This window comes from Struthio camelus, chromosome 3 (assembly GCF_040807025.1).
Source record: "Struthio camelus isolate bStrCam1 chromosome 3, bStrCam1.hap1, whole genome shotgun sequence".
In the NCBI taxonomy this organism is placed as follows: Eukaryota; Metazoa; Chordata; class Aves; order Struthioniformes; family Struthionidae; genus Struthio; species Struthio camelus.
Genome location: NC_090944.1, coordinates 73860676 through 73887431, shown reverse-complemented (window position 1 = coordinate 73887431; position 26756 = coordinate 73860676). Strand labels below are relative to the sequence as shown.

The 26756-nt window shown below is 41.5% G+C and overlaps 1 protein-coding gene and 1 long non-coding RNA gene across 3 annotated transcripts; one reads left to right on the top strand and one right to left on the bottom strand.

The window, feature by feature from the left end:
- On the bottom strand, window positions 1–26756 carry LOC104153143 (uncharacterized). Of its 2 annotated transcripts, none has more exons than XM_009688871.2 (14): window positions 26043–26756; window positions 22851–22970; window positions 21779–21898; window positions 20632–20751; window positions 15714–15836; window positions 14571–14653; window positions 13142–13267; window positions 12212–12257; window positions 10888–11021; window positions 6906–7034; window positions 4247–4361; window positions 3213–3347; window positions 1806–1931; window positions 1–579 (listed from the first exon to the last, which is right to left on the bottom strand). In XM_009688871.2, exons 1-14 carry the CDS (start codon window positions 26266–26268, stop codon window positions 458–460), a joined length of 1725 nt encoding a protein of 574 aa, XP_009687166.2. In that variant the 5' UTR covers window positions 26269–26756; the 3' UTR covers window positions 1–457. The 2 variants fall into 2 exon arrangements, with proteins under 2 accessions (XP_009687166.2, XP_009687167.2); XM_009688872.2 differs by lacking the exon at window positions 26043–26756 and adding an exon at window positions 23058–23383.
- LOC104153144 (uncharacterized) lies at window positions 21413–26047 on the top strand. Its single transcript, XR_696172.2, has 3 exons — window positions 21413–21575; window positions 23433–23710; window positions 23817–26047. It is a non-coding gene; the product is annotated as an uncharacterized lncRNA (long non-coding RNA).

Sequence of the window (26756 nt, the reverse complement as noted above, 5' to 3'; positions counted from 1 at the left end):
TACAGTGTAACCTGCATACTTTATAGAGAGGCACCGCTTCAGTAGACACAGCCTTTTACCCAAATAAAACCTCGTGACTACAGTACTTCCTGGTTATTCAAATAATAAAGGGGGGCAGGGAGTGGGGGAGATTATCCAGGCATCACAGGGGTTTGATGGGGTTTTTTTTCCACTTTTTACTCCTCCAGACAGCGGGAAGGAACGCAGCCATAGTCTTGAGGCACAATTAAGCAGCTAGCTGACGTGTCCAAGTGGGTGTTTTGACCTGCTCTGACTCCTGTCATCAGAACATCTCCATTTAATAGAGTACAAGATGCTGTATGCTCTCTACTTGTATGGTGAAGAGGCAAGTCAGCAGGAAAACTTTTAACTACGAAAGCCAATGGAAAGAATTGTCTCCTCTGAAGGTTAAGGATCTTGGATCTGCTAGGTTTTTGTAAACCATCTGGCTTAAATATTAACTGTCTGCTTGGCAAATAGCTGCCCTAAGGAGCTCTTGAGTTTCTTCTGTTTGTTGACGGACCTGTTCAAGGAGTTTGGTCATTTGGTTTTTCCTGAATGCTAAAGAAAACTCTGGATCTGAAGAGAAAAAACAAATGTTAGGATCGTGAACCTGTAGTAATCGCCCTCTCCAAATGTTTTCCCAGTATTTTCTGCAAATGCTTAGAATGCTTGAATTTTAGGTTAGATAGATTTGGTGGCTCTTGTTAAAATGTAAAATAGACACAAGGTAAATCAATATTCCTCTGCCACACAAAGGAGAGCAGATATTAGATATTAATCCCACTTTCATTCCTACATCCTGGGGTCTAAAGCTCATTTGGCCATCTCAGCCTTATGTCTTGTTCCTGTACAACAGGTACATACAAAGATGTAGCAGGGGCTTAGCTCTGTGTATGTGAAGATGTAAGACATGAATAAGTCTATATAGTATGTATGTCATCTGTACTCAATTTCCACATCAAAACAAAAAAAACCCTATTCAAAACTAGGAAATGTTAAGGAACAGAATTAAAAATATGCCAAAAATGTGAGATTTTCCAGCTTTGTTTTGCCTTAACTGCAAGATTAAGGCCAAAAAGTTGCAGAGTATGCATGACTGAATGCTTGTGGAAAGAATACTGATGTTCTCAGAAAAATACATGCTATAAAATGTTAATTTCAACATAAGATTCGCTGATTTTGGAGATGAAGGAAATTATTCTATGCTTAGGAGGACATTATGGAACAAGGTGCATTGCTGATGACTATTTTAGGCCTGTCAACCTTGAATAGTTTTAAACAGCAAAATGGTGAAGAGGACAAGCAGTTATTTATTCTCTCACAATGAATTTATTTTTAATGAGTGAAAAACCAGAAGGTTACTGATGTGTCATCTTTGTACATTTTATCTCCTCTCTAAGACCTAGCAAGGCCATGGAAATGCTGTTTGTCAGTAATGCCTGCCATCAATGCAATCTGCTCATGTTTGCTTGCTCTATCAAAAAAATTAAAATTTCATATTTGAAAAGCTTTTTGGACTTCTGAGTCCAGTTTTCTGCTGATCAGAAAGACTTTAATTTAAAAAATAGTGGATTGCCTTTATCTTAAAATGCTTTTGGTTATTTTAAAGCAGCTAAGATATGGGCTAGCCTTGGAGTCTGTTCTGCTATTCTGTTTGCCTCGGTAGCAGAAGGAAGCCACCCAGCATTGCCATTGCAGGGTAGTGCAGGGGAAATCCTGTTAAAACACGGTGCGTGTTTGCTGCTGATGTGAGCAAGTAGCCCATGGCTGTGCCCAGCAGGGAGTTCTGCCGCAGAACGTACCTTCTTGCAATCTGCAGAACGTAGAAATGCCCAGCTGTTGAAAGCGAATCTCTTGGTGGGTGAGGAAATTCTTGAGGTAGGCCTGAGTCTCTTTGATGTGACATTTCAACAAAAGCATCATCTTTTCTGCATAAATGGGATAAGTATTGCATTGACGGTAAGTAGGAACCCTTAAAACACTTCTAAAACTGGCTTTTGTAGCAATGCTTAAGACTCAGCTACCTTCAGCTACAGTTAGTGTCACTGCAAAGAACGGTAAAGCACTTGCATGTGTTACAACCTTTAACCGTGTCCTAGATGCTTCAGGTAAATGATACGCAGGGTTTCTGCTGAGCAGGCTGTTGTGCTAGGAAGTTGATCCTTGTGTGAGGGACATGCTGACTTATGAACAGATCAGCCTTTCTCGCTAACCTAGCTGTGAAGTGATCGTGCTGTTGGCCTCTCTTCGCCTCTTAGAAGTCTGCTCTGTAACAAACGCTTGAGGCTAGGATTGAAACAGGTTTGTGTTTCCCCTATTAGAGTCTCTTACTCCAGGCTTCCGCTTCTCTTACCTTGAAGGATTAAAATTTAACAGTGTGCTTCTAGAGAAGGTGGCAGGAATCGTCTGGACACCTTCTTGCAAGTCTGAGAGGTGCTCAGCTGCGTAGAGCAGGTATATCAGGCATAAAGTTATTTCTTATCTGCTGCTCTTTTCATTCTCTCTCACGAAAATCTAAAAATTGCAGCCTAAGCTCATAAAGGCTACTTTACCTTACTGCTCCAGCTAAACTATTTGAGAATTAAAACAGTGATATTCGGTTCAGTAAGATGCTTTCCTCTTGCTGTTGGTGAGTGGAATTGATCTAAAATTCTAGGACACGACCATCCCCTTGTTATTGTCTTTAGGATTTTCAACCTCTGCTCCCATCTGTGGGGAATGCCATCATATTGCATATAGTGATAGATTTGGTGAGGGGTGTCAAGCAGAAAGGTGTAACAATGCTGCTTGTCTGAAACCTCCTCATCTTTTCCTCGGTAGGAAGAAAGGTAAGGAATATTTTACATTATCCCACCTTCCCACTTAACGTGCTTTTTAGGACCTCACAACGGCTACAGAATAGCGCTGCAGAATGCATAGTGCTTGAACATAGTAACAAACACCTGCATCAGACCTTAATATCTTATGGTCTGTTTTCAGCTCTTGGCTTTCTCATGCATTCAAGTACTGCTTACTTATGCATTTCAAAGGCAATTGGGAGGCTTTTTTTAAAAAATGTTATTAAATTCATTGAGAGCACATGGAGGATGCTTTAGAAATCTTGAATGTTACATAGGGCCTGACAGTTAACTCCTTTGGAAGAAGGCTCGTTTCACTTCAGACAGCTGTAAACCTCTCTGAAAGCACAGTTAATGCTGTGTGACAATTACCGTGACCTAGCATGTGCTGGATGATGGAGCCAGCTTGAAAGGATGGCTCAGTATGTTCCAGTTGGCCAGCCAGTCTCACCAAGCACTTTGTCAAGGGCTCATCCATCCACTGAACCATGTGTAACGTGGCTCCTTCTGGAAAGTATAAAAGACAGAAGGGTAGTCTGTAAATAGAAGCTCCAGTGCCCTAGCAATGCAGGAAAGAGGTTTGCCAGAACCCTAACTGCCTGCATAGCAAACCCTTTGCACAGTTGGAGAAGCAAAATAAGTGCTGAACTTCTGCAGTAAGAATTTTGGGTGGTAGAAACTGGTCATGTCTTGGGGTTATGCTCTCAACAAGGTAGGTCCATGGATTCAAGGCATAGAAAGGCCAGTGGATTTTTATCCTATGGGTTGTGTCTCCTGACAGGCTGAATCACCTTATGTACAAGAGCTGCTCTGGCATAGTGGGCTCAATCTGCCCAGCTGGACACCTCTCACAAAATTAAATGCAGCTTGTCACCAGTTGCAGTGGCAGCTACAGAGAGGAAATGCTTGACAGACGATATCCAACTCTATGGCAGGATGGGAAAATTTACACTGATCCTTTCTGTGCCATGAGGAGAGCTGTACTTTCCATGGCTGGTAACGCGGGATTTTCTTTCTTTCTTTCTTTCTTTTTCTAAGGCAATACATTTAAGGAGAAAAAGCCCCATTGTGTTTTAGCCCTTTCTTCTTCTTAAATTAGTTCCTGCTAACTGCTGGATTCATTTCACAGTGAAAATGAGCAATGTTACAAATAAAAGTAGGCAGAGCAGGTACAGCATTAAGGTTGGGCACAAAGAATTTTGAGCAAGAGAGTTTAACCAGCTCAACGGTGAAGAGTGCAAACAGTGGAGCTTATGGGGATCTTGCTCTCATTGATGCTTACAGCAAAACTCCCGAGAGTTTAAAGGGAAAGACCTGGGATGTATGTCTCCAATCATCTATCAGGATTAATAAAAGACGTGTGCACTTCTCAGATTAAGCCGTTTGCACTAAGGTTGCTTCCCTACCTTGCTTTGCCAGCTCAGCAAGGCAAGACGTCACGTAATGAAGAGAGTCTTCTCGAATGTCAGTAGAAAGCATGGTCTGGAGGAGACCTTCGACACATGAGCTCTCAACAATTCTCTGCAAAGAAAGAGCGCTTCCATGCGTTTTTGGTGGTTTCCAAGGACTTCCAAAGTAGTAAATAAACCGTAGCAGTACGGAGGACTACGAAATCAATAAAATAAATATCTCCTCCTAGACCTAGTACAACCAGATGTCAAACACTTTAGATTATTAAGAGATCACCTGATGTTAGGCATTTCTCAGCACTTGCCCTATCTGTAGGATGTTCTCGTGATCTCAGGCCATTTTTAGAGCTCAAAGAATTTCCTAACCTAGAGCCATTGTGTCAGGTTGTATGTTAGGACGAGGCTGTTACTTGCTAAAGTCTTGATGCAGAGATGAATAACCTGAATACTTCAGGGCAAAGGGTTGGGAAATGCAGAAGTTTATTGGTCGTTTCATATTTGCCTCCAGGGCTCTGAAAACTTTCTGGCATTGAAACACTGTGATTCATTCGCAGAAATATGCAATGACCTTTCACTAGGAAAGGTGACTCTTGTTGCTGGAGAGAATTATTATGAATTAAATATTTCTGTGTATCCTTTACCTTTCAGGTAGAATCTGCTACACCAAAAATGGTGTTGGACAGCATGTCTCTGCACAGGAGTATATATTTTAGAGACTAAGGTGAAAATAGCAAGGAGACTTAATCTATGCTGACCTGTTTTAGAGGTACATGAAATCCAGGAACAAATCCTTTTTTACAATAGTAGGTGACTGTTTACAGGGGAAGTTGAATTCTCCAAATTGTCAGCTCCCTGGGAGCTTGCAGCTCCATAAGGGAGCTCAGATGGCTATCAAAAACCAAAAAGGAATACTTATTTCTTTTACACTTATTTTATGTTGCAATCTTTCTAATTTCCTACTTAGAGATTGAAGCTGGATTCAAGACTGCTGACTTTCAAGCTGCCACAGTCTGTTTATATCCTGCTGGTATAAAAAGAAAAAATGTTTTCTTCTTGTGACAAGGACTCATATGCATTCTGGGGTCGGTTCCTTAGACTGGACCCTGGAAACCTGGCACTCCCATTCGTGTCCATGGATTTATTTGTGCAGTGAGAGATAAATACATGACAAGGTATATTATAAAGCTTTTCTGAAGTTGAAGCAGCTTCCTGCTAATAACAGAATAAAGGCTTAGAATTTGAGTGATAAATATGTCCATTTTGCAAAAGCAGACTTTGAAAGCCAGGACCATTTTTAACTCTTCCTCCAGGCCTTGAGTACAAGGGAATAATATACTTCTCTGCAACAACTCATTTCAGAGCTATCAAGAAGTCTTGTAATTCTTATCTTTATTAGTAGAAATGAGAAAACATTATTTAAAATTCACATTTCTAATCCCTGCTTGAAACTTGCTGAGAGGTCTCTGCCATTCTTCATTATTAGTCAGGTTCATAGATTCATAGCGAAGTTTTGTCTTTGGCTTGTTTAAATCTCTTTCAGTTGCAGTGAGTGCTCTTACATCATGGGAGAAAGGCAAAAAAGAATGCAGGTCTAGTCCTTGTCTACCACAAAATAAAAATTTATTTTGTACTACAGTTTTTTACTTCAGCTTAACCTGATCTTGATAGAACTAAACAAAGAGAAAGAGCTCCAGAAATGAGAATTAACGATGCAAAAAAGGAAGGGCAAATAGGTTTCCAAGTCTGAAATCAGATAGGTCACTGAGGTCAAAAAGTTCTTGTTTCAGACATTGGACACTTCCGAAAAGTAGTCTCTGAAACTAGCAGCAATTGGATCATGCACAAAAAAAAAAGCAGGGGAGGGGAGCAAGTCCCCCCAGAAATGTGTACTAGAAGGTGGAGCAAAGGGCAAAGAGGAGATAAGGATTTGGGCTCTTTTTTTTTTTTTTTCCCCACCTGTATCAGTTATGCTACTAGTGGCACTGTTTGATCAAGGTGATAGAAACATGTTCCTTTCTAAAGGAGAAGGAAGGCTAAGAGAACTGGGTGCCCTTAAAAGGCAAGGAGGAAAGAAATGCACCTGCGGATAAGAATTTCATTAGAAGTCAAGTTAGCAATAGAGATGTTGATAGCATCTTGGCAGAGGTAGTATCTTGCCAAACAGGCAAAATATACATAGGTAGTTGGAGTTATATATAACAAATTGGGAGTGAAATTAGCTCAGTGTTGAATGCCATGAATGCGTAAGCCAAAACATCCAAAGAGTGAGAGTCAGGAAATAAGGGTTCAGTTTCTAACCAACCTCAGATTTTCCTGGACACTTTCTTTAATTGGTTTGAAATCGCTTTGCTAGAAATGTGTTTTATGCTTATGATACAGCCACTCAGATTAGGTGACCACCTCCCTGGCTCATAAGAAAAACAAAATATTTCTTATTTTCACTACCATTTTTATATTGTACTGAAAAAATACAGAAAAAAATCTTCTGCTATGACACCTCAGGTAGTGTTATTCACACACAGTTTTGTGCAGAATATTAATCCTTGGCATATCATTAAAAAAATCAAAACAATTCTTTTTGTGATTAATGCTGATTTGATATAAATGTAACTGCAACCTCCCAATGCATATTTCAGTGAAAAAAATGGGTACTTACCTGCCTGTTTTTGGAAAGACTCAGGTTTTGGATGATACAGGCGCTATGGCCAGCAATGACGGGGTCTGTTTTATGCGCTGACAGTAGCGTCCCCAGGCTCTGCAGTAGCTCTGCACATGCCAGAGCATCCTGAGAAGAGCAACCTGTTTCTTAATTTACTTCCGTTACAGACAACACTAACACACAGCAACACAACTTTGCACCAAGTTGTAGATAGATCTGAAAGAGGAGTATTACTTAGCTTATTTAAATGAACAGCAAAGCAGCTGGGCCCAGGGCCTTACATCTCAAAATACGATCTACTAACAGCGCCAAGCTACGCTTGCTATGGAAAGCTGGAGCCTTAAGCTGCCGTAGTTTACTCTTTATTTGCAGCAAGCTGTTTGCATCAGCCACCTCCCAGAGACTGCTCGGCCATGCGAACGGCAGCTGCAGCCAGGGCAAGAATGCGTGATCGTGATGGGAAGGGCAGGGGAGGAAGGGAAAAGCAGCACATCACAAAGTACTGCTACCTCAGTAAGTACCTCAACAATTACCTTGCCTATAGTAATGGACTGTATTTTTAGATCAGTTTGTGACTGCGCATCTTTTTTAATGGTATATCCTGATGTTCACATCATCTTCTGAGATTATGCATATGTTTCTCTACCTTCTGGTGGTTATTTTAGAGAGACTTTAGTGACTCCCTCTCTCCCTGAATGTAATCTGCTCCAATTCCCATTAGTATCTGTTGGATCAGATCTTACCTCCAAGTTTGGATTATGGGCTGGGTAATTTCCTCAGTAACCATACGGATTAATATGGGACTGTTGTTTACAAGGGAAACCTGATCTCAGCAGGTTTTGGATTAGGTCTGTAGTTAAGAGCAACAAAAGATTTCCTCTTACATTGAGATAATTTTTTCTTTCAGTCTGTTTTCCTTAGGCATTTGACAGTTCTTTTGGCATTTCTTTTTTGCAGTTTTCAGAATTATTTGTTTCACTAGAAACTAAGGCACATTAGCAAAGGTGTTCAGCATAAAACAAGTCATCAGTCCTATATACAAACTGAGAAAATTGGCATATCTCTGAAGTCTGGGGAACGTCAGAATCGCTGATGTGGCACCAAAGGCAGATGTCTTTAAGAATTAGTTTAACTTGCGTCTTGTATTTGGGTTAAAATACAAAAGGCTGTTTTATTTTCCTTTAATATCAGCTGACATCTTCAGTTATGTTCATTTTAAGCACTGTCGCAAACAGCAATGCTAAAATAAAACATAAAAATAGATCCGAAGGACAGTACTATGCTAAACTCAGGGCATTTAAAGACTCCTATATGCAGGTATGTCTGCAAGTTTTCTCTAGCTTTATTTTTCTTTCCTTTCAAAGGGAGAAATCACATAATTTTAGATAATCCAATCATAATTACCAGTAATGACTGTTCTGCATGCTTTTGGACTGAGTGTCCTCTGTTCTGTGTAATCCCCATCAACTATGCTACCCTTATTCGATTTACTACAGCCTGAGAGAAAGGAATTGTCTACAGACTATAAATGAACTTTCCAATACATAATGACTTTCCTGCCGAGCTCTTCAATTTATTTAGGACCTATGTTAGCAAGTGGCAGTCCTCTAAATTCTGCTGAACCTCTTCTTTGGCTGGCATATGGCCGGGCTCCAGATTTTGTTTCCTGGCGCAGTCTTGCACAGTGAGGGAGAGTCAGGAGAGAGTTCTCTAAATAAAAATGGTTCAAATGAGGATTGATCCAACTTCTCCCAAGACTCAAAAAAGACGGCCAGGGGAAGCATTCCAGCAGCAACTCTACTCAAAACTGCAATGCTGCGCTTTCAAATCCTTGGCTGAGTGGGGCTTGCCAAGATAAACACTATCTGCTGTTTCCCAGGTAGCAGGACGTGAAGGCAAAGCTACTTGGTACCTGGAGCGGGAAGTCAGCGGCATCGTTTGGAAGAGACCTTCGCTATTCCGATTCCCAGCTCTTTGCTCACATGACTGATTTGAAAGGCCCTTTCTCACAAAGCCTGGCTCCTTCCCTAGTGTTTTAGGGGTTGGGCTGCCCTTGGGAGAACTGAATACAATTTCCCCTGCAAGAGGGCAGTAGTCCAGCACTTGCTGGGAATCACTGGCAAGGGCCAGGCCAGGGGATCGCAGACAGGGGTTTAGGCAGGGAGCGAGGAGGGATGCCTGCAAAGCCTCACAGCACGTTCACTTCATGGTAACGAAAGGGCAGATGAAGTCTGCCCTATTGTATCCTGGCGGTATTTGCAATAATTCAAGCATCACTTGACTTGGTTGTAAAGGTTGGCTTTGTTCGGAGGTTTGTTTTCCACCAGCTGTTCCCATGGAGAAGCCCTGCTTTGCCTCACTCAGCATTCAGCCTGGGTTAGAGAAAGGGACCTTGAAACGATGTGAAAAGCCCAGAAAAGGCGTGGAGGTGGCAAGACGGGATGCGAGGCGGGAGAGGTCAGCCTCTCCTCCGTGTGCCCAGGGCACATCTCGCCACGCAGCAACCTTCAGCGGTCAGGGACAGCCGCGTTTGCTTGCTAAAGCAAATTTTGAGATGCAGGTACTTCTCAGTGGTGAACAAACCCCTGAGGGTAATGCTTTGTTTTCCAGGCACCTGCTGCTGACCCTTTCCCTCCGTGAAGGCTGTTTCACTGCTGATATGAGTCTGAGCTCCTGGGTCTTTTGCCTGGCCGGGCTGACCCTGAGCCATGCCTTTTGCATAGCGGAGCTTTGCAGCACTAGTGAAGACACATCTCAGGATCAGGGAGAAAAGGAGTTGCGAGGTGCTTTTTGTTGAGAGGATGAAAAGTGTAAATGGTGTTTTGGGGCAAGAAAAGAAAAACATCAGCGAGGACAATGTTGCAGTATATGCCTCATATTGAGTAACGTTTTACTGTGCAGATAGCCCCAAACTAACTTCATGTATTTCAATTGTAAGCTTGTTGAGAGCGAGCTGTGTTTGCTTTAGCTGCCCAAATTCTAACTCTCCTGAAAGGTTAGTGTTAGCTTAAAATACTCATCAGAAAACATTTCAAGCCCATGTTCCTAAGGATGCCTTTAATTACAGTAATGGAAAAGCTTATTTAAGAAACAAGTGGTACGTCGCTCATCACTTGCTGTTTTACGTGAAGGATGCAAGTACAGCAGGGATATTCTGTTTTGTTTACTTGTGGTTGTTTATTTCTAGTCAGACTTCTTTGTGTATTTGCAGAGTGTTATGCTGCTAATGGTAGCATTTACCCTGAACCCAGATGGGCAAAAGAACTCTTCTTACATGAGGGCACACAGGAAAGTTCAAGTGAATTGATTATCGATAGATATGAATTTAAATTGTATTAGCCCTGCTTGCTGTCTTAATCCTAATGCAAAAGATGTTAAATTTATGTAAATGTACTTGCAAATAATTGTGCACGTTGGAAAATGATGTGATTTTGCACTTGACTTTGCACTGACGCACTTTGACTGCACACTGTAAATCAGTTTCTCTTTGCTTTTCAGCGTGTGGGGAAGCCCCGCAGCCAAGGAATAACATCCTCAGTGGCCCCCGTGACTTCTGTGTCTCACAATGCTTGACGTCTGTCCTGCCACTCGTACACCCACCTGGAGCTCAGCAGCCTGAGGAACGAGGGAACCGCAGAGGAGCTGCAGGGAGCGCAGGGTTGCGTCCGAGGAATATGACGCCCCTCTCCCCCTCTACTGGCCCCTTGTTTCACCTGATTAACTGTGGCGCCCTTTGGGTCCTGCTCGCCCCAACAGATGGACTCATCAGGTAGGTTATGCTAATGCAGGTGCAATAGGCAAAACCTGACCTTTTAATTGAGGCCTTGTTGGGTGGGTTGGAGAAAGGCAGGGGAGTTTTGCAGTCTATCAGTCTTTCAGGAGACACATTTTCTTTACAGTTTTGCGATAATGAAGGATTACCCAGGCAGTGGCCAGAACTACTCTTTTGCCTCTGGTCTTGGAAAATCACCTGCCCTACCTGGTTGCGTGGGTGCTGGGACAGTATCCAGAGCAGTGCGATGGCGGCGCGCCGGACGTCCTTATTGCCAGATGCCAGGAGGGAAAGCAGCTTGGGCAGGACGTTGTGAGCAACGATCTCAACCTGAGTATCCGCTGGTTTGGAAAAATGACCAAGTTCAGTGTACTTCAGAGCATCGTTAGGAGGCATGCAGGCTCTGGGCTTATGAGCATTTGACTGCACCTCTGTGACGTTATTAGAAGTGACCTCCTGAACTCTGTGGGATGGGACAAAACTGCATATTTGGTTACAAAAAAAAAAAAAGCCTAAAGCCTCATTTGTTCTATCTCCCTCTGCCAAAGGATTAACATAGGCTTGAGAGCAAAACATAGCTTTGGGCATCCTTCAGTTCATGTCTGCACCTTGTTGAGAAGAAATGAGGAGAATTTGCTGAGTGCTTCCTTGGCCTAAAGTCTGGTGAGAAGGTGGCAGTTTCTGCTGCACAGACAGAAAGGTGTCCTCAAGCACCAGGTATCTCACAGAGGGTTGTGGTTAGCCAGAGAGAGACCAGTTTGTCCTGTTCTTCTATCCTTGAAACTTCAGCAAGTGCTTGCTGGCACTAGAGGCAGTGCCAGAGCAGCCAGCAGATGGAGTGGCAGTCCTAAAAGGCAACCACCTAGACAGACCTGGGATTTCCAACCACTCCAAAGAGCAAAGCAGCTGTTCCTTTACTCCCAGCTCCACTATAACTGTGATTGCCTGGAAATGAAGCCTCTCTACTTTTTCTAGATGGACAATTCTTTTCCGGGCCCAAGGGCTCTAGTGTGGAGTGTGGCCCTCCGCTGCTGCCATCTTCAGAGTATGCCATAGAAATGTAACTGGCCATTTAATAGGATAGGATATATTTTTTTAATAGCATGACAAGTGCTTATAAAAAAATATATTTAATGACAGACAGATTTATGCCTCAGGAGGAGACAGGCCCCCACCTGAGAAGCAATTTCAGGAGACATTCTGTCCTAATCAGGTTTAATGCTTAGGGACCATGGAAGCGAGTAAAACTTAATACGGTTGCAAAGGCTCTGTGCGTAGGAAGACCTATGCTGTCTCTGTCACTTGGTTCAGGTACTTCCCCTCATTACCTGGGAGCTCTGAGGCAGGATTAGTTAGTATATGCACTAAATCTTCCTCTTCTATTCACATGTCATTAAACTGTAGAAAAGAGGATATCTCTTTGCTCTTAATATGAAAGGTTCCCAGCCCACAGCACTCACTCTGAAAGGCAGAGAGGGAAAGGAAGAAAAAGAATTAGATGTGGCTTGTTTATCTCCAAGATACTACTTACCGCTAGTGGCCAAATTTCTTAGGCAAACACATGCCTGGCTGGAAACCTGCTTGTGCCAAAGAGAGAGAGAGAAAAAGAGTAGTTTCAGTAATGTGCATTCTTGGCTATTCTACTCAAAATAAATGTTACAACACCAGTATCTTCAGAGCATGAATTCTGGGACATGATTCTTTTGTCAAATGAATCTTTTTCAACTTGTTCTGGCATCAATCATCCTGTTGCTGGTGAGAAAGAGCCAATACGGTTCAGATGTTGGCTTATTTTAGCAATGTCAAATAAATCATAGGTAAATGAAGGGACTGAACTTATCTAATTTACTTTGTGCTTTTTTTTTCCCTCCCTGCCACACAGAATTTGAAGGTTCCACCCTTTAAATCCTGAACTGTGGCTTACTGAAGTTTCTTCAGTGCATGCCTCTCAATAAAACCATATTTTTTAGAGGTTATCCTTTGAAGCCATGGATATGCTATGCACACCCAAAAAACCAAACAAAAAGTAGCATAATAAGTGCTCCAGACACTTGCTATCACACACACAGGGATCTAAGATGGTGGGAGCCTGGGCAGAGCCAACTGAATGATAGTTCTGAGGCACATCAACACTCACGAAAAAGAAACATCAGGAAAATAATGAGTATGGGCCATGCGTACATTAGCAAACAGTGCAGCATGCTAGGATCAGATGTGCAGAACAGAAGGGCTAGATGTGAGGACCTGAAGCCCATGCCAGTTGGTATTTTGTGGTGATTTACTTCAGACCAGCTGGGCTGGATGCCCTGAGGCTACTTTATGAGGCAAACCAAACTCAGCAAGTAGCGATGGCGGGGAGGGTTGCTTCAAAAGTGCCCTCCTGATCTGAACAAAAAGGCTAATGTAGGTGCATGTCTTGCTATCAGCAAATCTGCTTCCTCCCTTCCTCTCTTTACTTTACCTTGTCCACAGAAGACGACAGGAGCGAGACGAGCACCCGCAGCAGGTATCTGTCGCCTGTTCTCAGCATGGCTGGGTGGTGCTGCGCATTGGCTGCCACGTTGCTCAAAGCAGTACAGCTGTAATACTGGGGCGAACCAAGAAAAAAGTGGAGAGAGCGAGAGAGAGGAAGTTACAGTGATGACATTCTGAACAGCAGAAAAAAACAAACTCGAGAAATGTGCAGATTTAGAGTCGACGAAAATAAAGCGCTTTTTCATCTTCAGAGTGTTTTATTAGCTAGACATGATAACAGCCTGAGTGGGCTTCCTTTAGGAAAAACAACCTACTGTTGCTACAATAGCAGCAGTGTTGTGGCAGTGCGGGTTGCACAAGCCCATCAGGACCCTGGGTACTTGGGAATTTACTGTGCTGCTGCCCCTTCACTATTGCTGGCACCTAAGTTAGCTCATTTACATGTGCTGTATTACATGTTTAAATTGCTCTGCTGAAATCGGATGTAGTCACTCTCCCAGCATGCCAAGAGATCATTTTCAAAGGATTTAAACATTAACACCAGGGAGGACTATATATATGAGAGTATGTATTACTAGAGAAGTTATAATTAGAAGAAACAGGCTGAACTGTGAAGAAGGAAATTTTAAGATGACAATCAGGGAAAGCTGATGATGCTGAAAGACTTTGCAGAAAGCAATTCCAGAGACTCCATCACTTCAGACATTTAAAGCAGAACTGAATAAAGATAAATAAAACAATGGAGGAAACACTCCTGTGCTAGCCAGAAGGCTGACTAAATGACCTAGCAGATTTTAAGGTTTACAACTGTGATTCATAGTTTTTCATCAGCATACTTTTAAACTAGAAACCATCTCTCTGCTAAGTGTGCAGAATCACAGACAGCTTCTATATAGTATCTGTGGTAGGCAGAATATAGGAAGATATCCCAGATGCTTACAACAAGAAGAACAAATCTTTGCAAGCTGTGCCTTCCAAAAGCACTTAAGAAAATTGCTTAGAGGAGAAGATGAAATTTAGGATGCAAAAGTACAGAGGAACAGGCCTATCTGCACCTGGTCTGATGATATGAAGGATATAGAAAGGAAACCGCAAAACAACTGTGTGTGTGTATGTGCACACGCATGAGTGTGTGCTGGCAGATGCATTTCTCAGTTATAAACTTGGTGGAACTAAACAAATTGAGTATCTTGGATATAGCTTATCTGACCAAGCAGAATTTCACCAAGACACTGTCACATGCTGGCTTCCCGTAGCAAAAAACAAATAAGAAAAAGACAAGTCCTTTAATTCCTCCCGTTACTTCTCTAGAGAAACCTTCCCTCCTCCCTACCCTTTCTTTTCTAAATTCTGTGATTTGTGCTTTTGCCAGTCACACTGCTATTATTTAAAAATCTGACCTGCTTGAACCATACCTGCACTTCTGAGTCAGGAGACTCCAGCAGCAAAGTGAGAACTGGGAGGGCACCTTCTTTGCATAGGACCTGTTGGATCTTCTCTGCCATTTAAAAAAAAGCGCTGTTAGTGTGTCCTGCCTCTTCCCTTCCTCTCATCTGAAGGAAACACTCAAAAGGGATACGTGCAAACATTATAGAGTCTAGAGAGTGATGCTATCCGTCCAGAAATATTCCAATAAGTGCGACTGCAGAGTATAGAATTTAGAGTTTGTGCCAGCTACTTGTATGCAGTCGTTTTAGCAAAATGACTAGCAAGCTATCTAATTGATTTAGCCCTTGCTGGTTGTCTGCTAAAGATTGTTCAGAGAATCTGAATTGCTGGAGAATCTGAAAAACCTCAGGTATGATATTCACCACGGTTTCTGTGTTAAAAAAAAGAAAATGTCTTAATGCTGAATAATAGCAGAAGTGTAATAGACGACTATAAAAGATCTTGCCAACCATTCCCCACTACCAGTTAGTGATAAAAGACATCATTCACAGCGGTATCATCTAGCTGCGTGGGATAACAGTATCATCTAGATGGGTGGGATTGGTTGGCTTCTGTTTCAGAGTTAATGTCTGGTAATATAAATATTATTGCAGAGGACCAAATATTGCTTTTGCTGAGCTGAGAGCACACATCCCAGGAGCCTTTAATGGAAACAACATCAGATACATAATAGTTATTGTAATCGGCATCTTATAACATCAAGTTAGGGATACAAGTCAAACATTCAAAGAGCTCAGCGTTGTGAGACAAGCTTCTGAGATTGCTTCAAAGTACCTCCAGATGCACTGCTAGCTTTTTAGACCAAGATGTTTAAAACAAAAAATTTTTTTTCTCTTTCTTTGACTGATGACTTAATTGCTTGCACATTAGCTCCCTGAGGTTGAAAATCAAGCCTTCCTATTCGGGGACAGAGAAAAAATGGATCTGTATTGGCTAAAGAGAAGCCAAACTAAAATCATCAGCCTATGGTACCATGAATGCCATGTGCAAAGGAAAGCACTTGTTGCTCAGATACGCTTTAAGTCTTGCCTGAGCACTTTTGAATTATCTGTTTTTCTAGACGCAATTTTTCTTTCAGCAATTTCAGATAAAGCATGTCAGAAAAGTACCTGATTGTGTGAGGTTGAGAATAGCACCAACTGCATTTTGTTGGACTCTAGGATCATAGGAATTGGCAAGAGTCAGCAGGGGTGTAACTCCTTGAGCAGCAGCAATAGCCTCCCGGTTGGACTCTGGGCAAAATATTAGGGTAAGAAAGAAATGAGACATTGCCATACAGTATCCTCTTACTGTGAGTTAGGAGCAGGACTTATAAAACTAGATTTCTTTGGAGTTTACTTTTCTGATTTTTTCAGTACATACATACCCAAATTTCTCCCTGAGCCCAAAGGAAACCGTTAAAAAGTTCCAGGACCTCAAAAAGGAACAAACTAATTCATGACCTGTGGACTGGCCATAGATCATAGCTGGCTCTAGCATAAGATCATAGCCTGCTTTTGTTTTGTGGATGGGATGATTAAGATAAAAGGAGGTAACCCCCCCTTAAACAGGTTAGTAAGTGCCATCCATGCCTTGTACCTCTAGTATGTCCGACCAACCTATTGACAACAAGCTAACAAAAAATTAGATAACAATTTACATAATTGATTATATTATATTATCATATTTATTATGATAATGATTAATTGCAGATAAGACTGAATTAATTTAGCAGGGTATATTCAGTGGGCCAATTTTTGTCACTGAACGTACCTCTGACACCCCAATCACAGCTACAAGCAACATACAGGTTTCTAAAAACAGACGTTGGCTTAACCACTGGAATTTGAGAAGGTGCTTCTTCTCTGAAGTAGTGATGCTTCCCTGCATCGCAGTATGTTAATTTGTAGGGTTGTATTCAACATCCTAATGTACAAGCAGATGTTCAAAAAGATCTGCAGAATCCTTTGAGACTCTTGGATGAAAATCTTAAAAAGAGAATTAGCTATAGTGCTTAAATAATGCTATAACCTAGTGTATACTATAAAATACTATAAAACTTACTTATATACTGTGCATACAGCCTATATACTGCGTATAGTAATATTAGGCTATGCTATAAAGTATAATACTAAAAACTTTAACAAATATAATTTAGAAAAAAATCTGCGTTTAGTTTTGGACTTAGCTAAGGTAGCCTCAGCTTACCCTTATATAAAAGAAAATCCTTCCTTTACGATCTTCCCTACCCCCTTACCTTGAAGCCAACAAAACATTTACAAGAAACTTTGGCAAAAATTTGCCATCATGCAAATGGCTGGCCATCCTTCCGAATGAGACTGTGGTCCTCTCACGTTTATTTTACCTTATCTCTTTTTTTAATTTATAAGTTGATTTGGGCCAGGACTATCTATTTTTATCAGTCCTTATACAGCACTTAATGAGGTCGGTTCCAGATTCATGACTTGGACTCTGGCCACTACCTTAATCCAGAAGCCTAAGCCATAGAATGGTGAAATTAGAGATGCTGGCTATCTGAAAGTAGATAGAGTAAAACAAATTAAATTCAAAGGAAAAAAGTAAGAAAATTAGAAGAGAAACTGCTCTTTAACTTGCTTAGTATTGGCCAGCAAAAGAATAGTCTCTCTGTCCTGGAGAGAGTTTGCAGTTCTGTGTAACTAAATATTTTGCATATTCAAAAACCCCAGGGACCAGCAACTCTGTAAAGACTTTTAAAAGGGAAAAAATGATTCAACTTACAGGATCCCTGCAGAGCAATAGTAGCCACATTATAAGCAAGGCAAAGCTTTTTTGAATAAATAAGGTATTGACAGTGTTCTTCTTTTATGACCTTTTCTGAAAGGTCTTTATAAAAAATCACTTTCTCTTATATCACAGTATTCTGCAGACTTTTCATAAAAGGAAAAAGCAACGTCCACATTCTACGTCTTTCATTATTTATTTGAGCAAAACAGCCATTGAAGTCCACTGCAATTTTGAGTATTGTTTCATTTACATACATTTCTAGATGGTTTAAACAGTGGCCAGTCTCTAAAAGCTTGCTGAGAGAAATAAGAAGTAGCAGAAAGCAAGAAATGAGTAGGTTTTTGGATGAGATCAGCTCTTTAGGTGCTAATTACCTTAGAGAGTTAAGACAACAAAAACATTATTTCTATACCTGGAGCCTAACTGGACTGGAAAACTGACTGACTATGTATGAAAATATAGGTAACCCAGGATAGCTACTCAGGTATAGTTCAGCCCGTATGAGTTTGGTATTCTGGAATAAATCCCTTTGTGCCTGCATGTGAACATTTTATACTCAAGGAAATACCCTTTATTTTGGAAACAAATATTCTCATTTTGTGAGCAAAATAATTGTTCTAGGGAAAATCATGTATCTGAAAATAGCTTTTGCATGTGGGAAACTATTACCCTGGTGAAATTTTCCAGTTAATTTTGTAGACAAGCCTTTCTCCAGTATAATCTGCCTGTATATTGTTCTTGTGTTTCCCTCAGCAGCACCAGAAATACTTTGTGCGGTTCTATCTGATGGAAACCAGTCTAGTCTGATGTAAACTCTAATTAGGTGAGTAAAGGAGAAAGGCAAAAAGATTAAGAATTCAGATATTGCTGCTTCCTTCATTCTTTCACACAATACTCTCCATTACTGTTTATACATGTGGAAGAGAAGCCCGTGTTTGGACAACGTGATTACAAACATGTCCAGACATAATTTAGGATTTTTTTTTTTTAATTCTCTCTCTCCTTCTAGGGCAAGGAAGGAGGATCCTATATACTTTTGTGAGAGAGGTTCCCAAGGACACATTTCCAATCTGATGATCTTCCTAAGGAAGCACTGCCAGTGACAGAGTATCGAGTCCTTGTACACTTCGAAGGTTTTTCTTCCTTTAAAAAACACAACTGACTTGATTTGAAAAGGCTTCACAGCTGTGAGAGCTGAAGCAGTTTTTCTGCCTGAGGGCTCAGCACTGCTGCTCAGCACGGGGAGCCTGCAGCAGTTGGGCCAGGCTCAGACATGCTGCTCACCCAGGAGGGAGGTGGCCCGCAGACACCTCGACACCCCTTCTCCTGTGGGATTGATCGGAGCAGTGGGTATCGTGGCGGGAAGATGGATGGACCACAAGAAATACCCGTGTGATGGAAACCTCCATGAGCAGGAAAACCCCATCTTTTCTTCTTTTCCCTTGGGTCATTCACTAGCTCGCCAGTTCTGCTCTGTGGTCTTCGTCAGAGCTTTGTTAGAGCGTTGCGGGCTTGCCAGGTTTTTTTTTTTATATAAATCATTTTTCCTTGTCCTTCTCTCCATTCGCATTCTAGTTTCAGTCCGATATTGTGACTGAACACTTTATCTTTTCTATAAATTTATGACAGAATGGATGGAGATACCTACCTCATCAAGATGTGCAATTGCATTACAGTCTCCATAAGAGATAAGACAGACTACATCATGTTTTTGTTTCTGCTCTGGACCACCTGTTTATCTAAATAATGCTTCACAGATGCCACTGCAACTGCTGATCTGATCCCCCTTAGAGTGCTTTTAGAAGGGGGTCACATACTCAGATACCCCTCTAACGTGGGAAAATCAATAGCATCTGCTCAAGCTGGGTTTAAATAGTTCATCTTGAAACCTGCATTTATACATTCTTTCTTTCCACTCTCTGCCATTTGTACATTTGAAAAATAACTGACACAATTCTGAATGTCTATGAGCAATTGTTAGTATAGACACCAAAATCAAATCTAGCTTCAGTGTGTGTTATTGCTTTTATGCCTGGCTCTGTACTCAGTGCATCCACTTTGTTTAGCTTAATGCAGGTGTTTAGCCTTCCCTAAAGTCTTGCTGCGAACGTTTAGTTAGGCTTGTGTGCTGGTTTTGTTCTTCGCTACGTATTACAGCTGGTAGCCAGACACCCCAGTTCACAAGTAGTTTTCAGTCACATCATTGCTAAACAGCTTCACTCTGCACAGTCTTGGACACTTAATGCAGCAGAGCTAAGGTACATTACCGTTCTCGGATTTAGAATTTTAGTTACCTTTAGCCATCTAAATCCCAGCTAAATTGGGACAAAGGTTCTCAAAACTGATCTAATCCCAGTCACCACCCCAGCCTACCCCTTTGCAGGACCCCCCTTGCATGAATCCCTACCTAGTTTGAAGGCTGCTTGGATGCTTAATTTTAACTACTTGAGCTTGGAAGTGCACTGGCACCAACAGCCCTGTATAACAGCATTAGGTGACTACCCTCAATAGAGAACAAAGGTGGATTGGATCTGGAGTGGCTTCCTTATACTCACGTTAAAGACAGAGGCATCTAGATCAGCTGCATGACATCACTACCATGATGCAATCACAAAAAAGCAAATGTTATCATATGATGTGTCACACAACTTATGTCCCTGGAATGTGACAATAAAAGACCTAAGTGAGACCCCAGCTGGAATACTGCACGCTTCTGGTCACCTGTCTTTCAGAGGAGATGAACTGAAAATGGAACTCTTGCATCATTTATACACATCTCTGTTCTGTTACAATGTTTGAGGTCTGTGGTATCACAAAGCAGCAGATGAAACTGCCATTTTCCATTTCTGTAGCCAATAATTTACACCTAGAAGGGCTATGAAGATGAACAGAGAGCCTGCCTTACAAGAGGAGTATAAAAGAGCTTGGCTTTCTCAGCGTAATAAAATGAAGTGGCCTCGTCAGTGTAGACATTAGAGAGGTAGAACTATTGAAGCAAAAGCCACTATAGACACTACTTACAACAAGCTAGTCATGAATATATTTAGGCTAGAAATTAGAAAAAGGTTTGTAATCATTAGATAATGAATGTCAGAAACAGCAAGAAGAAGATCTTACCTGGAATCTCAAGCAGTTGAATTTATGACAGAGGAATACTGAAATTTGCTGCTGAATCTTATGACTCCTCCAAACCAATTGTAAATGGGTTGTTTGCCTTGAAATATGACATAAGAGTTGAATGAATTCTCTTCAGAGGAAAAAGGGAAGGAACAGCACACTCACCTGAGATGGCCAAAGTCATGGTGCAGGCACAGGAATTACACTGGACAGTGGGATCCCCTGACTCAAGCAGCTCCAGAATTGGCTCAAGTAAACCCATTTGGACAACCAGTTCTTTGTCAACTATTCATAAATTCAAGGGAAAAAAGGACAAACAAAAAGTAAATTGTTAATGCCTTCGTGCAAAGAATATGCCTTCCTTTGGCTGCTTTGGAGTCTATACCATCATTACACAAAATGGACCTCACGTGGGAATAGTCTGAAACGCACCCACAAATCCCTAGCTTGGTTTGCTTGATTCACCTTCAGACTCTTGGAAGGGTATAAGAGATGCTCAGAGTGTCTAGTTCAGGAGTTCCCAAATATTTCTGCCAGCAATTCTGGTTTTAGACATAAGATTCAATCTGGAAACTGCAGTTCAACTAGGTTCAAAATTTACTTAGGCTCCCCTTTCGTTTTGAAAGTAGACTCCTAAAAATTATTTTTGATTTTTAAAGAGTGAATGACGCTATTTGCAGCAGGATCCTTTAAAAAAGGGAAAGAAAAAAGCTAGCTTCATTAAAGACGGATTCTGTCCTCCACTGGTATGGGACAGTGTGACAGAATACCAGTTGTGGCCCCGGTGCCAGGGAGCGTGGTAGTAGATGCGCTAAATACTCCATTGAGTAGGTGTGGTTCATTGATGCCCTGTCTGTCAACTTGCTTTATCTGACTGTTTTTCTTAATCTGCAAGCAGCCTAAGACCAAAGGTCAGTTAATAAATAACAGAAAAATGAGCCCTCTCTCACAGGCAGAGTTTGTTTCTGAGAGCTGTCTCTGTTGTTGAAAGGGTAAGTGGTGGGCTTTCGATCCAAGAATGAGAACAGCATAGTTATTCCCACATCAGTCTGGAAATAACTGATCAGCCTTTGCAGATGGATCTGGGTTCTCTTGCCGCATGATATAAGGTAGGTTGAGGTGACCTCATATGCCATCCGGAATGTGTGTGGTTTGCAGACAGAAATAGATGCACACCTGTCCAACCTATAGTATGAGCAAAGGAATTTGGATCTGTATAGACTTGGCTAAGTAGATGTGTCCTCCTTATGCACTGGGTCTGGCTGAAGAGAGACCTTTTCACCAGAACAGAGCTGTGTTGTTAGCTACTCACTGTTTCCTTCCAGCAAAAAGTTGACAAGGGACAAGGACGACATCTGTTGCACCTCCAGGTCACCAGACCGCAGTAAGGCATAGAAGGGTTCCAGGTGCTCCACAGGCAGGGGGACGTTCACTGCAGCAATGAGGGGAAATATTCAGGCATCCCATCATTCTTTGTAGTCTCTGACATTAATCTCTCATAATGTGTTAGGCCTCAGGCGCTCCCAAACACAGGCTTAGTGGTATTCCCCTTCGTTTAAATTCCTTTGCTACTAGCAAAGCAGGGCAAGTTCCCTGCAAACATTTTGAATAATCAAATACTTTAAAAACACTGTGGAATGGGAAACAACATACTAAGCTACCAAACAAGTCATTCTACCCCATAACAGGTCCTCATATTGTGGCTGCCTGCACTTTTTAGCTGCAAAAAATCTATGGGATAAAGCTATCAAGCCAAACGCCTGAATGTTCTCCTTAAGTAAAATTTAAAAAAGCAAATAAATAAATCACAGCCTGACTTTTGCTGATATTTCTACCTTCTTGTAGGACCCAAACTCCTGCTGGAATCTTATTATTTGACATACGCAGGCTGACTTCCTCTATCGGAGTACAAGTTACCTCAGGAGCCAAGTGCTCCCGTGGAATATTTGGTACATTAGAGGAATATATCCTTCATGAGCCTGCACTACGATCTGACCTCTGAGGCTTTGTTTTCTTCTAAAACCTATACAGTGTAAAACCTTAAAAGAGCACTACGTCCATTTCCTTGCACCATACTTTTGACGGTGTTGCTTTCAGGAGATTCAGTAATACATAGACTCTCAAAGGGATTGTGCCCAATTTTTTCAGAAGTATTACAAGTACATAAATGACAGCCTTTTATAATTGTGAGAGATTATCTCCTCATAACAAAACCCAGAATGACTCTGCCCACATGGCGCTGACACCATTTCCATTTTCCTTAGGAGAAAATATAACATGAAAGCAAAAAAAAAAACTTTGATACATTCGGGAGTTTCACAGTTGAAAAAAAAACTTTTAGTTTTAATCATGTGAAAATTTCCTAATGTACTGAGGAAACTTACTGTGCTGACTCATATGCAAATAGTAGAGAGCTGCAGACTGCTGTAACCCTGGGTTGTCTGAAAAGGCTAAAGTCCTCAAGGCTTCCAGGGGGTCCTTTCCAAGCGGTGACATTTCAAAACCTAAAAATATAGAATGACAGCACAGGATCAGTTAAATCTGAAAAAGTTTGGTTAAAAAAAAAGAATTACATATTTGTAGGCACCTACATAGGCAGCCAAACAAATACATAAGGATTTTTGTACTGCAGCAGCTCCATAGAACCCATCTATCCCTATTCGTGTTTTCAGGAGCACTAGTAATAAATCAACCTGGAATAACCTGTCCTTGGCAATGCCTCTTATGAAGTTCATGCAGCTAGTGATTGGAAGCAAGATAAATTATAACCTTTAGACGCGTTTATGCTATCCAGTATAAATGTAGGTGTTCTTTTTCTCCCTAAATCTTTTCATCTTTTTTTTGAATCACAGAAGTTCTTTGTTAGAATATGTCTTGTGAAAATGGCTTTCTTAGCTACGAACTGTAGGCAAAGTTTACGTCTTTAATTTGTTGCATTTTATTTTTGCTATGTTTCCTATCCTTAGCATTACAGCATTAAAGTATTTTAGAGAACAGCAACGTGGACTGCAAATGGGCTTGCCTCAGGTTCAAATTCCCAACATAATTCTGCCTGTTCTTCAGTATGAGACTTCCCCTAAGAATAAAACAGATGTTCTGCAGCAGCTGTCAAGAATACAGCAAAAGCAGTCATGCATGCCTTCTTTACGCCACTGTAGTATGCACTTACAATGCATGGAACGGAGCAGCAGAGATGGAAAAAGGGCCATCAAATCAATGCTCAATAGTATAAACTATTGAAAAGGTAATGTAGTTTGAACGGGTTGATGGAGTACACAGGTACAAGATGTATTTATAGACAAGAGATTAATGCAGTACATTAAATATTCAAATGTCTCTATGAACAACAGGAACTAGCCACTTTACCTCCCATGGGAAAAAGAGTATGTGAGCAGTGTAAACCTTCCTGCCTCAGTATGAAACTCCACTTAAGCCATTGGAGGCTGTTGACATGTCAAGAATAACAAACGCCAACCTTCAGGTTTAGGTAAGCGAGTTTCACAGAAGGACTGATTCATATAAAGATCAATTTTGGTTAATAATTAGCAATAAACACAAAAGGACGGACTAGCCAGTGTGTGGGCTTTTAGAGTAAAAACAATAATCTCTTCATGTAGTTTAATTCCATTGCTTATACACTGACTAGCTGAATCTCTTACATCTCTGTGCATTTCTGGTTGGGCGAATGATGAAAAAGAAGCCGCTCAGAATCTTCACCTACTTATAATACCAAGCATATGCTGCTGTAGCTAACAACTGAGTATGATGGCCAAGCATGAAGTCTTGTCTTGTATCCAAACTCTGTCCAAATATTAGCTCCCTGATTATTATAAGGACGTAATTTGCCCAGAAAGGAGGATTGGCTTCCCCATTTTGGAATAAAATACATGTATTAAAGGAAGAGGGAAGCGGCTTGGTTCGCTTTGGTTCTTCTTCCTGGGTTCCATGTATCTACTATCATGGATGTTGGGACCTTCCTGAGAGCACACGCTGCCATTTGTGCTGTGCTGTCACACCAGCTCCAGCCTCCCTGCTGCTGTGTCCTAGCTCCTTAGGAGCAAGGTGGACCAGCTCTTTGAAGACCTGTCGCAGAGGGGAAGGCATTTCTCAAGGAAACATATACTTACACTTTCTGGAAAGCACCAGTGGGTGCTGCAAAGGACCATACTGGCCTCACCATTTCTTCCAGACCACTGCTTCCTTGCATCTAATCTGTCAACTGAGCTGGGATACTGCTGAGACTGTGTCTTATACAGTCAGAAGCATGGTAGCCTTCGGAAGAAAATATTCAGCCCTGGAAGATCTCCACTGTACACAAAGCTGAAAGGTCTAGTCCTATTCTGAATATGGACTTCAGGATTTAGCCAATGCTTAATGTTCAACAATTAGTGGACCATATAAACAGCATCCCCCTGACCCACCCCCTCCCCCACATTCACAGAGTAATGACACCAGTTAATACTAGCATTAGCTGTGGCTAATGCATGCATATTCCAAATGATCAGCATCACAACAATTAACCTGAAGGTTGTTCCATGACAGATCATTTCAAACAATGTTACTGTGTCACACCAGGGATGAACTGCAGCCTTCATAGAAAAGAAAGTAGAAAGGTCTGCAATTTTCTGTTAGTAGCTTTGGCCCAACATTGATAAGCTTAAAGCAACTTAAGCAATTAGTCGAGAGACAAAGCTAAAACAAACAAGCAAACAGCCTCCTCTACCACAAAAAAAAAAAAAAAAGCTTGAGCCCAAGAATGATTTTAGGTCAGATTTTCACTGAAAGTGCCAACTGACAAATTGCACTGATTCAATAAGACATTCTGTGATTGCAAGAATGAAAAAAAAGTTTTCCTATTAATGCTGTTGTATCCTAGGATGGGATAGAGAGGACGCCATAGATAGATAAACAATGGAATTAGGGAGTTTACCTATAAAGCAGAGAAGCTCTTTAAAGAGATATGGATCTACATTGATTCAAGCATAGGCCCTTGATCGTGTTCAAGTCTTCCACCTAAAGCGTTTGCACAAAAGGGCTTATGCAGACTAGATGCTTAGATCTGAGAAGGTCCTGGGAGACCAGTGAAATTTGACCATGTACAGCATGGACATCCTCCACACAACTTCCAGCAACATGGGGGTGCAGAAGTCACCCAGGACTGCGCTGTGATGTCTGCTCGCAGATCTGGGCTCCTGTAGCACCCAGTGAAGGCATAGCCTATTGAAGCCCAGTGAAGGCTCAGCCTCACTGTGTCATTTCAGTGACTGAGTCTAGGAGACAAAGAAAAGATTTGATCCTTCTCCTCCCCAAATTAACTTCAGGTACTACAGGGACTTATTTTTATGACACATGATTTATATATTAGCGCTGAAGGCACAGCAGAAAGTGACTGACCATTTCTACCTAGATCCAAGTGTTATGCTGTTTGAACCCTTGGTGTCCCATACACAGAAATAAAATGCTCTGTAGCTCTATCTTTTACTGCATCACCAAGCTGCCATGCCAGAGGAGTTCAACCAGCAAGAAGAATCTCCTTACCCTTTCCCAAACCCTTAAAAAAAGACAAGCTCTTTTACCTGTTTCGATGTGCTGCAGAAACTCTTGTGCTGTCACCCTCTCGTGAGGCTGCAGGATGGGCTTGTACAGCTGCCTGCCTTTAGAGGTGTTTTGTTTTAGGCAAGAGCAGTTGCTTATCAGAATTAAGCACTCCTTAATGCCATGCAGCAGCTCTGTGGATGTCCTCTGAACCACGGCCACAAAATCCTGCAGCAGCTGCAGGCATCGTCCACACAGTTGACCCATTTTTGTCACAACAACAGCACAAAGCGATGGAAAAAGGGAGGAGAGGGAAAGAAAAATTTCTTCCCAACTTCTCCACGTTTTGCACTAATTTGCTGCCTCAGTGTTTGTCCTGTGTGAAAGATCTTGTTTAACGCTACAGCCTGTGCAGCTGCTGTAAAAAAGACAAGCTTTCTGTCTCCAAAAACATTGCAGAACAGGAGCGGTTTCTGCAGAGCTCCTGTGTGGAGTCTACAAAATATTATTCAAAAGGCTGGATCAGAGCCACACTCAAACACCCTCCCTTTGCTTGAAGAAAAGTAAAGTGACGACTTTAGCTCATCCCATGGAGAACAAAAAAAGTTTAACTCCTAGAGCATCTGCCAAAGCCTTCAGGAGCCTAGAAAAGCTCTACGACAGTGAAGAAAGCAACTTCAGTTTTTGTAAGACAACCTTGTACATGAAAGGTAGGCACCACCTTGTCTACATGCATACAAGCTGCAGCTGCCAAT